Source organism: Mercenaria mercenaria, chromosome 4 (genome assembly GCF_021730395.1).
Source record: "Mercenaria mercenaria strain notata chromosome 4, MADL_Memer_1, whole genome shotgun sequence".
Classification (NCBI taxonomy): Eukaryota; Metazoa; Mollusca; class Bivalvia; order Venerida; family Veneridae; genus Mercenaria; species Mercenaria mercenaria.
Window position 1 is genome coordinate 61,529,521 of NC_069364.1, and position 13,376 is coordinate 61,542,896.

Genomic DNA, 13,376 nt, shown 5'->3' on the forward strand with positions numbered 1-13,376 from the left:
AGAATATTGAGGGATATTGCATTTTCGGGTCATTTTCCAAGTGCAAAAAGGGAAATACATGTTTTGTCAGAATAAATATCAAGAGTTACTAGGCCTGCTAAAAGCATTCCCTCAGTTTCCAACTGAAAACTGCCCTTTGCAGGAACTTAACTCTTGGTAGGCAGGTTATGTGTGACTGGCAGATGACCCCTATCAATTTTGAGATCATTGCTTAAACTTTATAAAGGTCAAAGTTGCAGTGAGCTTCGAGCTGAAAATCAGTTTCTGATCCGCTTCAGTGCAGGAACTTCAAACTTGGTAGGCAGTCAGATGATCCGAATCAACTTTGAGGGGTTGCTTGCTCAAAGGTCATGGTTTCTGTGACACAGTGAAAATTTGTGTCCTATCGATAACTCATGAACTTCATTGGCAGGTTGCTAATGATTAGCTGATGTCCTCTACTGATTTTGAGGTTGGTTGCTCCAGGTTAAGGATATAGTGACCTTGAGCTGAACATTGGTTTCTGATTGATAAATCAAGAATGCATTGGCTCAGTAAACTCGGACTCGGAGCAGGTTGGTCATGAACAGCAGATGACCCCTATTGATTTTGAAGTCGGTTGTCAAATGTCAAGGTCACGATTGTGAGCCGGATATCAGTTTCTAATTTATAACTGCTTTGACTCTGGAACCTCACACTTAGTAGGCAGGTTGGATCAAATCAGAAAACAATATTGCAGTCAGTAACTTACAGGACTTGTGCAGTTATACCAGACAGTCAATAAGGAATGTCAACTTTTAGCTTTAAGGTGCAATTCAGTCAGTTATAAAGTCTACACATATTCTGTATCGATTTTACAGCTCTCCTTTGATCAAGCTTTTGTCAAAGCCTACTTTTGGGGCATATGTCGCTTTACAGTTCTGGTTTCTTAAGAATTTTGTATCAAAACCATTGCATGGAAAACAGTGTAACTGAGAAAATGAATGTCACATCAATTTTTATGTAGAAGTAAGCAAATTATAGCCACCTTCAATCAGCTAGAGTGGAAATGACTTTCAAAAATTTGGACCATGTCTTCTGTGGTTACTATTGATTTTAAACAACATTAGCATCAAATATTTCAACCTATTATATACCTTACTATAAAAGTAATGGTTTCTTTCATTTTGAAATAAACGTCTTTAAGTTGAGCCTTTTTAGTCACGCCTCACTGATTTCTGCACATCAAAGTTGATCAATTTCAGAAATATGGCATGTACGTTTCCTCAGGATCCTGACATGTAGGAATGTATCGTTGCAAATAAGTAAGCACCCAAAAAGATTTGAAAAATGTTTTATTGATCATATGTCAGTAACAGAGGACAACTGCTTAATACTTATTGTGAGACACTCTGAAATGGAAGTTCTGAAGCAACATAAATCCATTTAAAAACATCTGTATGAAATTCTTCTAACAGTTACAATTTACATATTTTTTCTCTGTGCTCTAACTTTCACAGTTCATTTCCTTTTTTAAACATAACATGAGTGAATGTATTACTATCACCAAACAAACAAAGCTTATTTATTTCATTTCGCTGTTTCAATTAACTTCTGTAAAGAGACAGGAATAAACTGGTTGCTTTCATCCATCATAAACACCACGCTCCGGTCAAAATACATGCTCACTTTCCCACACCGGTACACTTGTTTGGCTTCATGTGTCTTCCCAGGAATTGGGATAAATACAAGGTTGTTCTCTTCAGCCTGAAAATTAAAATGTTATACAGCTATCATGATAAACTTGTGCCCAACTTGAAAATCACCTACTTGAACCTGTAGTCTGCTAAATTGAAGTTTTGATTATCTGAAAATTGTTTTCAAACCTAAGAATCAGATGTACAAGATAATTATCAAGCTTGGAATTTTTTCAGATTAATGTAAAGCTATATTGACACACGCTTTGTAACTGTGTATCATGTTTAATATTCAATTAAACAATAATTTGTTTTTGTTGGAGTAATAAATTGGTTATGTTACCTTTCTTTCAACAAGTTCCCTGAAACTGGCTGGGTAAGTTGATGATGTACTTTTTAAACTTGGCTGCAAATATACAAAATGTAGTATAAATAAGACAGCTATATAAATCCAAGTTATGTTAAAGGTAAATTAAAGTGACACTGTCTGTACAACAGATTTACAAGCAATATACATTCAGTCCAATTAGAAACACTTGTCAGAAAACAGTCAACAAGAGCACCAATTTGTAGAGCTGAGCAATGTTCCTATCAAGCTTGAGGATTATAGGTTAAATAGCATCATGAAGTTACTGAGCAGAAACTAAACTGCTAACAGACAGAAACCATCATATAATACCTCCATCTGACCACTTCACATAACAGTGACCATGACCTTCCACTAACAAACTTCAAAATCAAGAAAGATCTATGGTGAATGTGCTTTTTGCTCTCACTGTGACCTTCACCTCTGACCACAAAATCAATATGGGTCATGCGCAATTTGCCTACCAAGGTTGAGGATTGTAGGTGAAGGCGTTCTCAAGATAATGAGCAAAAATGGTTTTGTACTAACAATCACTTAAACCTTGACATCTGAACAAAAAATCTCAAGCTACTGAACAGAAACAACTATTGCACTAACAGTCACTGTGACCTTGACCTTTGGCCAAAAGTTATCAATGTCAACCACCATATATGAGGAATATGCCTGCCAAATCTGGGGAAAATAGGTCAATGCATTACGAATTTTAAGAGCGAAAACTAAACTGCTAACAGACAAACAGACAGACTGACAAACGACCAATGCCATAAAATCAGATGTCCCATATGACATAATTATAACTTACTAACACAATCTTTATAGTGAGATAAAACAGAGAATCAGAATCATTTACTTTACTGAAATAATTAAATTCAAAATTCGCAGAAAAAAATCTAGAAATTGAAGTTATAGAAGAGTAGTTTCTTATCTATTCAAACCATAGCTAATATTTACCTCTAGTGGTCCCCCTACAGATGGAGAACTGGAGCGTGATGTATTTGGTTCTGCTATATTTCTTCGTTCTGTGTGAGTGAAATATGCCATATTTTCCTTCACGCCTGGTTGGAAATGGCCAGACACTGCACGATTCATCATATCAAGAGCCTTCGTAAACATCTCTGTAAATAAATAACCAATCATTACTAGAATGTTGGTGCCCAAAGAGCAACAATGTGCAGCCTGTTATTTGTGGACATACTGCCCAAGTGACTCAAACCTTTTGCCCAGTTAAAAAAGCAGCTTCATGCAAGTCAAAGTAACAGCACTGACAAGATCTAATATGAGCTTTGATCCCTTAGTGTGACCTTGACCTTTGAGATAGGGTACTGTGTACTGTGGCACATCTACTTTATCAAGGGAAATATAAATACATGTATATAGATAAGATCTTACATGACCTCTGTTTCCCAAGTACGACCTTGACCTTTGAGTTAGGGACCTGATGCTTGCACTTAATAACCTGTCTCACTGAGGCAAATATTTTTGCTAGTAAAATTGATTGCTCCTTGCATGTCAAAGCCTAGACAAGTGTTTTAAAACAAGTGACCAAGTATTGCAGTGGCAATACAGAAGCCCCCTACCAGTGGAAAACTTTGTTATTGTTTATCCCTTGTGGTTGGTGGCAACAGTTACTGTTCGAGTAATAGCAGGATGGACGGATGAAAAGACAGATGGACAGAGGGCATTCCTATATGCCCTTCCAGTGTTCCATCGGTAGGGGGTTAAAAATGCTTCAAGGCATTTAGGAGCTAAGAAACAAAAACTATTTTTACTTAAATTTCAATAGTGACCTTGACCTACAAACTAGATCATGTACACAACACATTGTCTCATCATGGGGAACATTTTTGTGCAATATTAAGATAATTCATCAATGCACATAAAAGTTATGGAACAGAAACAATTTCACTTGACCTTCAATAGTGACCTTGACCTTTGACTGACAACCACGGCTCATGTGCATGACACATAGTTTAATCATGGGGAACATTTCTGTGTTGTAATAAAAAAATCTTTCAATGCAATTAGAAGTTACGGAGCAGAAAGCTTTATACATGACCTTCAAAGGTAACTTCAACCTCTGACTGATAGGCAAAGGTCATGCAAGCAACACATCATCTGGTTATGGGGAACATATGTGTGAGTGTATACAAAAATGCTTCACAGCATTTAGAAGCCAAGGAACAAAAACTATTTTTACTTTAATTTCAATATTGACCTTGACCTTTGACCACCAAGCATGGGTCATACATGCAACATATTGTCTGGTCATGAGGAACATTTGCTGGTAGTGGTAAGAAAATCCTTCAATGCATATAAAAGTTATGGAGTGGAAACAAATTTTTACTTTACCTTTAACAGTGACCTTGACCTTTAACCGACAGGCATAGATCATTTGTTGACATATTGTCTCATCATGGGGAACTTTTGTGTGTAGCACTAAGCTAATCCATCAATGCATTTAAAAGTTATGGAGCAGAAACCATTTTTACTTGACCTTAAATACCGAGCTAGACCTATGACCTATAAACATATGTACATGCATAATCTCCATATTGCCCTCTATTCACATACCAAGTTCAATGAACCTAGCTTCTATACTTTTTGAGTAATTGCAAGATCCAGATTTGCAGACTGTTGGACAGATGGAGGGCAGGGCATTCCTAAAATGCTCCAGTGTTCTACTGGTAGAGGACTAGTAACCTTTGGCCCCTAAGTGTGATTTTGAGATTCGAAACTGTGGTTTGCTCATGAAAGCCCATCTTATTAACATTAGGACATTATTCGGAATTATTAAACATGACAAACTTATTTCAGTTTCATATTTTATCTCTAAAGATTATAACGTTGCTGTTTTAACAAATTTCACAAAGGCTGCCATAAAGTCATATAACTCATCATTTTTTTTCCAAAAATCAGATGAGCTAAAAATGATTTTTGTTTCTGTATCCTAGGTCCAGTGATTTTCTACTTTATTCAGATAAATGGCGTTATGCAATTACTACCGGAACTACCCTAACAGAAAAAACACTGCATATTTTTTTATTCAATGAGTCAAACAACAAGTAATCATGCTACTTAAGTGGGTATTTTTTAAGCATTTTGTTTGTTGAAAAAAAAAAACAACCTTTAATGACAGGATGTGTAAGATATTGCTCTGTGAACACTGATTTCCAGCCCAGGTACCACTTGGTTACCTCGTCGTAGTTTGGCATGTTGCCAAGCCAGGTACATAGCACTTGCAGCCAGCGAGAAAAGAAACACTTTTCAAATAATGGAACCATGTAGCGTAGTGATATCAACTCTGTCCAGGCTAACACCCAATGCAAGGGTTCTAGAAAAAAAGAATTTAACAAATTTTTGTTTCTCAAATACTTTTATGTCAATAAACAAATATTTTAACGAATAAAAAAGTGAAGAAGAAGTTATGGTATTTCTATAGTGATGCAGTAGGGCACCCAGCCCTGCCCTTTTAACTGCCACCATGCTGCCCTTAAATTGTGCCTTTCTGCATTTAATCTGTTGCTAAATCCCACCCCTTTATCTGTCATATCCTGTGACCATGCCTCACCAATTCTGGCTCAGCAAACTACCTCAGGGTACATAAACTCAGCTAATGCATGAAGTATGAAAGAATAATGATCCTGTGTAATGTCAAGGAGGCACATTTTATTATATCATTTAACTCTGTTTAATAAATTCAATATGAAAAGATATTCATTTAATATCTTCTGTTTGTCATTAACCTTACCAAGAGTTTGTTGATGTGGATTGATAGGGAACTCCTGCAGACACATTTCTAGTTTAGGTAAGATGTTTTTCCTCAGGAACACCTCCATGTGACCCTCTCGGAATACGCCCTGCCACGGCTTCAAGATCACCTTGGCTGAACTGTCTGAAGGATGCCAGTTTGTGAGAGCATTTCCCAGTTTGTGTCTGATAGGGGCATACAGTGGCTCAAGTTTATCTCCTGTAAAACAATTAACACAATCAGCATGCTAACAACTCTGCGCTGATCAGTGCATTTGCCACCCGCATGGATCCAGACCAGCCTGTGCAGTCTGGTAAGGATCCATGCTGTTCGCTAACAGTTTCTCTAATTGCAATAGGCTTTGAAAGCGAACAGCATATGGATCCTGACCAGACTGTGGGGATGCGCAGTATGGTCTGGATCCATGCTGGTCGCAAATGCACTATGTTGGTTTTCTCATGGTGCGGCTCATTTACTCATCATAATTCTTGAGAATGAGTAAAATGGTAAAATCTTAAATTGACTACAACTAATTTCACTCTTACTCTTAATGAGTGAATATGCCGACAGTACTAGACATATTTTTGATAGCATTTTAATATATCAAAGAACTAAAAATACACAGAATGGCAACTGGGGATAATCCCGTGTCATCTGGTGTTATCTTATTTCAAAGCGTTTGCCGACTTGATCAAATCAACAGGCGCTTACTGAAGTATAAAATTGGCGGTATGCCCGGCGCGTAATAAACCGAATCGAGTCCTTTTTCAAACGAAAACTGTTGATTTATTAGACTTCCAATAAATTCATTCCTTCCCCGTGTAGAAAATACTAATAACATTAAAAAAGCACCATTATCATTATAAACAACCGATCCGAAAGTAACCTAATTTAAAAGCGTTAGCCGACTTGATCCATCGTGATCAACAGACGCTTACAACGAGATCTCATTCAGTTGTCCCGGGATGTTGGCGAGATTTGCTCTATATGCCTTTCAAGTTGCCGATCTATTTATTTTTATAGCTCTTTGATATAGGGGAATCACAATGCCTTTTTATCATAGACTTTTGAAATTTTACAATTCGTACTTAATCCAGGCAATTCAGTTTTTTGTTTATGCTGGTAAAGCCATTGCGTGCGTTTTCTGTAATTTCATATACACTTTTATGCCTTAAAAATGATAAAACCCTACAACATGATGTAAATAAAAAAAAAATCGAAAAAGGCCAGTAGTCCTGGTAACCAATATTTAACCATAGGATGGCCTTATGAAAAAAAATAAATAAATTTTGAGATACCCCGCAAACCTGTATATAAGTCGCATGTGCCGGCATAGGGACATGGAAGCGACATCTTATTTCCACAACGTATATCAGTTTATAAGACGTGTCAAACCTGAAATTATCAATGCTTTCCTTCCATTCCGCCATTTTGATAGAATTAAAGCCGCTTGAATATGTCGAAAAACCTCTCATTTCTTTGCTTTATGGCGTCTGTTAGGCTGTCAAAATGGAGAGAGGAACCCTTAATATCTATTTAATCACCAAGCGTTTCGAATCAACGCCAACTATAGGCCTGTGTCACCTTTATGTTCTTTCCCCACTTCGACAACAACACAAGACCATAATGGCGGCAACAGGGTGAACACTCGTAATGCCACGTGATCATGCACGACTGTTATTTGTCTGGTTCCCGATAACGATAGTAAGGGGTAGGTCATCCAGACTAGGACTGTATACGTGAACGATTTCATTCTTTAGAATTCAAATGGTCACTATAGACGAAAAAAAATGCTATTGATTATAAAATTATGATGAAAAATGATTATAAATTAATAAAGCGCCCGTTTTCATAAAAAAAGAGCGAAAAAACAAAACACATGAAAATTGGTCCGTCATGGTATCGGCCGTCTTGGTTTTGGGCCGTCATGGATTTGGGCGCCGTTTTGACCCGTCACCATTAATGTTGTATACGTGGAGATCGCATACCTTCTTTTATATTTTTCTTTCTTTTTTTTTCTTCTTTTTTTTGGATGGTGGGTGGGCATGAATAGGGGATGAAAGAGGGTTTCAATAAATTAGGCCTAAAGGACTTCGATGAACTTGAATTAAAAAAAGAGATAAATATTTTCATTGACCTATTCTGTGGTTAAACATATGATATGTTCTTCGCCCCAAAGTCTACTTCTGCTTTATTGGATATCCACTGAGTAGACATCATCGACGAGGTGTGGGTGTGTGAAATTGTGCTCCATTTAAAAACGCGGGCTTGCTTGACTCCCATACGCGGCGTCAGGCGTTCCAAGATAAAACTTTTAAAAAGGGAATTTTGTGGGCGGACCATCACTCATTGTTTTTTTTTAATCCAACATGTATTTATACTATACAGGTGATATCTATTTACATTGTGACATGGGTGTAGAGAGCTGTTTTGAAATTGTTTAGGCTGTCCACCGTTATGATTGTACTTGAAATTCTTTCCCCCTTTTTTGCTATTTTTTAAAGTTATGTCTTCTTCCCAAAGCGTAAAGCACAGATCTATATATATTTGCGTTTTTTTTCTCAGTCTTTTCCTTTTTTATGCAAGATGATGGAGTGACCTGATCATCTTACATACATGTCCGATGCTCGCGCAAAATACCTATATGCACTCATTTTTTATCAGTTTATTCATCATGATCAGTTTTTGGGCTGGGCGTGAGTGGTGTTGCACATTTCCGTGCCTCTTACGGACTCAAACTAAGTCTGTTATCAAATGTATTTTGATTGATTGCATTTTGTGTTTCCAGCTACTAACGTCATTCTTTGACGGCCATTAAAAGTCTCCCCTTACTTGCCCTTCGGGTCCATTCTTTATACATGTCCAGGCACGTGTCCAGGTGGGGGCCAGGGGGCCCGGGCCCCCAGCTGGCTGGCTAGTTACGATTTTTATTACTATGGCCCCCTCAATTAACAAATTTATACACCAGCGCAACTGGCTTGATTTGACAGCAATACACAGGCTAAAGAGCCATAAAACCGTGTCTGGTAGTGGAAATTAGCCCCAGGCATGTTACAGGTAAAAGTTTGTCTGTACATGCTTCATTGATCACTTGCTTTTTAAACGCGGTACTTGATTGGGTAGTGGAGAAACTATTATGTTTTTGATTGCGGGTTTATCCCGCTACCAAAGTTAAGTGTATTTCTGACAGTCATGTAGCATCTTTATTTGATTCCAAATCACAACTAAAGGATGTTCATGTGCTACATAAAGTAGTCCCATTCATAAACAATGCGGATGAATTATCAATGATCAAGCAGTTGTTATTCAACCTTTGTCCATTCACACTGAACATTTAGATTATACAAGATCTATCAATGATAAGGTATTCCAGCCCATGGTTACATCACTGACTTCCAGCTGGCATTTTAGATAAGTTCAGGCAGAGTTAATCTTACATATGAGGCACATTTGTATTTGTATCTTATACATGTATATTTATAGATTGGCATTTAAAGGCAAAGAAAATCTCCTATATAAGTGCCCCCCCCCCCCCCCCCAAATACCAGACTTTTTAATCCCCAGTATACAAGATCCTGTCTGGTCCAGTCTGATAAGGGTCCATAAAACCCCTGTAGACTTGACATATAGTCTAATCATTGTCAGAGAATCATAAATTTTATTGCCTACAGGTAAATTGGTTATTTCCTGTGTTTTGCATTTTATTAATTGAAATGCTGTTTTTTTTAAGTCTTTTTTTCAGAATGTACACAAAATTATTTTAATTGATAAGATACTAATTTTGATTGCTCAGTCATGTTGAGTAATGTCCTGGCCAATTAAATTATAACTCTTATAGCAAAGCAGTTCTCACTATAAAATAATTATTCAAAACTTAATAAGAGAAATTACAAGTTTGTTTATTCAATGATTATGATCTTTTTAGCAAAAGTAACAAACAAAAAAAGAAGATAATTGCTGGATTTTATCAGAAATTAAAGAAGCGTTCAGATGCATTTTTAATAGATAAAGAAGGTATATAGACAGAAGGATGTTATATATTAAAATGCTTAATTCCTCTTGTGTTGTCTAAATAATGTATAATAAAATCTAGCAATAAAGATATATCATTGTTCAAAATACACAATAATTTATTTCTTCTGAAAGCTATGTGCCTGAATGCATTTTTTATATTTTTGATAAAAAAAAAAGCAATAATGACATATAATTGTTAAAAAACTTACTTTATTAAAATATGATAAAAACACTGTTGTATCTTATCACTTTTTTTATTTAGCCCCAATTCAATCAAGCTTTCTAAACTCGTTATAAAGGTGAGAACTGATTTGCTATAAAGGTGAGAAATATCACCTGCAATTTATTTACTGCACAGTAGCTATACAGTAGCTTATTATGATAAACAGAAGCAAGTCTACCAATGGTCCCGACTTGTGTATTGGCCCTTATCGCCAATACGCAGACCTTATCATCTCCATAGGCCACATACCAGACATACCAGAATCAGTGTCTTTAAACAGAAAATACATCTAGCAAAACCCGCAACTATCAGACATCTCAAGGCTTTGATTTACTCTTTGGAAGTTAAAATGATCATAACATTGTTGGTTTTGTTGAGTAAATCTTAAAATGAATCTGAAAATTGAAACATTATGATGGTTTGTATTTTGTTTTTACATTAAGGCACATTCCCCAAATGTATTAAATTGATAGATATTTATCCTTTCTTTTAATGTTACAACAATTATGAATTTGAAACTACTGTATCAATTTTACTGGGTCCAATAACCTTCCTTAAAACCCTCATAGTTTTAATAAAAGTAGTTTCTCAGTAAATCTTACAAAACGCATCTAAAACTCGCTACTTATGAGGGGTTTTACAGATAAAAATATGTGCTGTGATTTTATAGTTTGTACAGTTAAGAGTTCATTGTCATTTGAAATCTATGATGTTAATAGTATTTGTCATAATAGATCTACTTTGTTTTGTTGGAAATCTAAAAACATTTGGCCATTTTGCAAATAAATAAATCATCTTAAAACTTCAACGATTTTTTTTTCATTATATTTGCTTAGAACACAAGACATGCAGAAAAAGTTCAAAAAATATATTTATTTGTGAACTTAGTAAATCATTTTTCTGCAAATCATGTCATTTTGTATATCAGTTTTGAGCAGATTTTGATAACTTTCTTTTTAGTAAAATTACACATATTATTTTTTTTTTATTAGAAAAAAGTTTTTTTTTGATTGAAAGAAAAGGTAGAATGAATGAAATTTTATTCATTTGATTAAAATGTAGTATAATTAATTATTGCTGACAATCATATAGTTTGTTTTATTATGATAAATAAGTTGATTTTCAAACCACTAGCTTCCTTATTACTGGCGGCTGGTTATACATTGGACTGGTAGATATCAGAGCCAATACACTGAGACCTGGGTATCATACAGAAAAATGAAGTTCATACATTGTGTCTGTACAATCATACATACATTGAAAAGGCTTGATGAAATGATTAAAAAATACTTTTCCTTAAATATATGATGCATTCATGCATCCTTAAATGTGTTTCAGGTAGCAGGAAAATGCATCTTTTCATGTGCCATATTAAAAAAAATTCGACATCGGGAGGGGACTCCTCCCGAACCCACCCCAGGTTGGGCCCCCCCCCCCCCCCCAGCAAAAAATTCCTGGACACGGGCCTGCATGTATATCTTTGTTAAAGAGCCTGGTGATAGGGGGCGTGAGGACCTTCATTTTTTTTTTTGTGATACCATTTGCTGAATTAAAGATCGGCGAAATTTATTTTAAAAACTGATTTCAACTGTTTATCTACTTTTAGGAAATACTTTGAAAGAAAGCAGGTCAAAGATGTAAATCATTCTTCTTTTTCAACAGGTATATCTAAGGTAAAATTTTGCGCCTTGTCCAACTTTGGCTACGAAGTTCGAGCCTGCACACCTATATGAGTCATGTCTGAGTAACAAACAAACAAACAATAGTGCATGTTGGCATTTGGGAAGAATATGCTCTTTAGTGGCGATGATGAAGGGACATAGACCTACGGTCTGTCTGATTGTAGTTACATGTGTACCTGGGGCCGAGTGGTTAAGGTCACTGACTTCAAATCACTTGCCCCCGTCAATGTGGGTACGAGCCTCACTCGGGGCATTGAATTCTTCGTGTGAGGAAGTCATCCAGCTGGCTTACGGAAGGTCGGTGGTTCTAACCAGGTGTAGAAATAATGCACGGAGGGGCACTCTGTCGGCGCGACATTAAACCCAACAAAAAATCCATATTGCGTTTTATCATGATTACCTGAATAGGATTTGTCCACGAAAGATTAATGCTAATGTTTTAGAAAAAATGGTCAAATTGGTAATTATATAACTATTTTACGCTCTTCTGCTGGCAAAACTTCACTTAACTGAAAAAACTTAATTCTGGTCCAGAGACCGTTCCGTTAAGAGGTCCCAAATGAATCATCAGTTTAATTTGTGCTGTCAATGTAAGAGCCCATCAAAAATAGACTTGATGATTGTATCATTGTAGTGTAGGGACTTCGAACAGCTTCAGGTATACCCCGAAAACGAGCTCAAAGACAGCATAATGGTTTCAAAAGTGAAAATCGTATCTACACTGCCTCTAGAACTTTCGGCAGGCTAGATATAACTTCTATGTTGAATTGATACCAGGTTTAGCAACTATAGTATGTTAAACTGATGCCAGATTAAGAAACGAATAGTATGTTCAATTGATGCTGGAGACATATACTGATAGTTTGGTCAGTACTGGAGAAAATAAACTGTTAGCATGTTCAATTAATATTATTAGCAAGTTCAGTTGATGCTGGAGACTTCAATTGTTAGCATGTTCTTAGCATGTTCAAATGATGCTGGAGACTTCAACTGTTAGCATGTTCAGTTGATGCTGGAGACTACAAACTGTATGCATGATCAACTGATGCCGGAGACTAGAAATTGTTAGTATGTTCAACTGATGCTGGAAACTTCAATTGTAAGCATGTTCAATTGATGCTGGAGACTTCAATTGTAAGCATGTTCAAATGATGCTGGAGACTATAAACTGTTAGCATGTTCAATTGATGCTGGAGACTATAAACTGTTAGCAAGTTCAACTGATGCCTGAGAGTAGAAACTGTTAGCCTGTTCAGTTGATGCTGAATACTTCTATTGTTAGCATGTTCAAGTGATGCTAGAGACTTCAATTGTAAGCATGTTCAATTGATGCTGGAGACAATAAACTGTTAGCACGTTCAATTGATGCTGAATACTAGAAAATGTTAGCATGTTCAATGATGCTGGCGACTAGAAATTGTTAATATGTTCACTTGACTAGAAACTCTTATTGTGTTCAACTGACAAGAAATTGTAAGTACGTTAAATGGATGCTGAAGACTAGACTTGAACTGTAAGTATGTTCAGTTGATGCCCGAGCTAGATACCGTTGAGGTTTGACGCATGGTCCTTCATTAAAGAGGAGTGTTGTGATTGTACATAGGACAGTTCTAACAGCCTTACTGATATATCATTTCATCAATGTGGTCGTAGTGTTTGTAATAGTTTGTATGTAAAGCAACTATGC

At 36.2% G+C, this 13,376-nt stretch overlaps 1 protein-coding gene across 1 annotated transcript; it reads right to left on the reverse strand.

Moving 5' to 3' along the window:
• Nucleotides 1-1,296: 1,296 nt before the first annotated feature.
• LOC128556406 (tuftelin-interacting protein 11-like) lies at nucleotides 1,297-6,017 on the reverse strand. The gene is made up of 5 exons (XM_053541459.1): nucleotides 5,771-6,017; nucleotides 5,147-5,353; nucleotides 2,974-3,137; nucleotides 1,999-2,061; nucleotides 1,297-1,725 (listed from the first exon to the last, which is right to left on the reverse strand). The coding sequence occupies exons 1-5, from the start codon at nucleotides 5,856-5,858 to the stop codon at nucleotides 1,549-1,551; spliced, it is 699 nt and encodes a 232-aa protein (XP_053397434.1). The 5' UTR covers nucleotides 5,859-6,017; the 3' UTR covers nucleotides 1,297-1,548.
• Between the last annotated feature and the right edge of the window lie 7,359 nt (nucleotides 6,018-13,376).

Bases quoted from the DNA above. Each gene is read 5' to 3' on its own strand.
- LOC128556406 (XM_053541459.1), bottom strand. From the start codon at position 5,858: ATGGAGGTGTTCCTGAGGAAAAACATCTTACCTAAACTAGAAATGTGT. The intron at 3,138-5,146 runs GTTGTTTTTTTT...ATTTATTTACAG, and splicing joins TACACATCCTGTCATTAAAG to AGATGTTTACGAAGGCTCTT. The intron at 1,726-1,998 runs GTAACATAACCA...TTTAATTTTCAG, and splicing joins GGGAACTTGTTGAAAGAAAG to GCTGAAGAGAACAACCTTGT.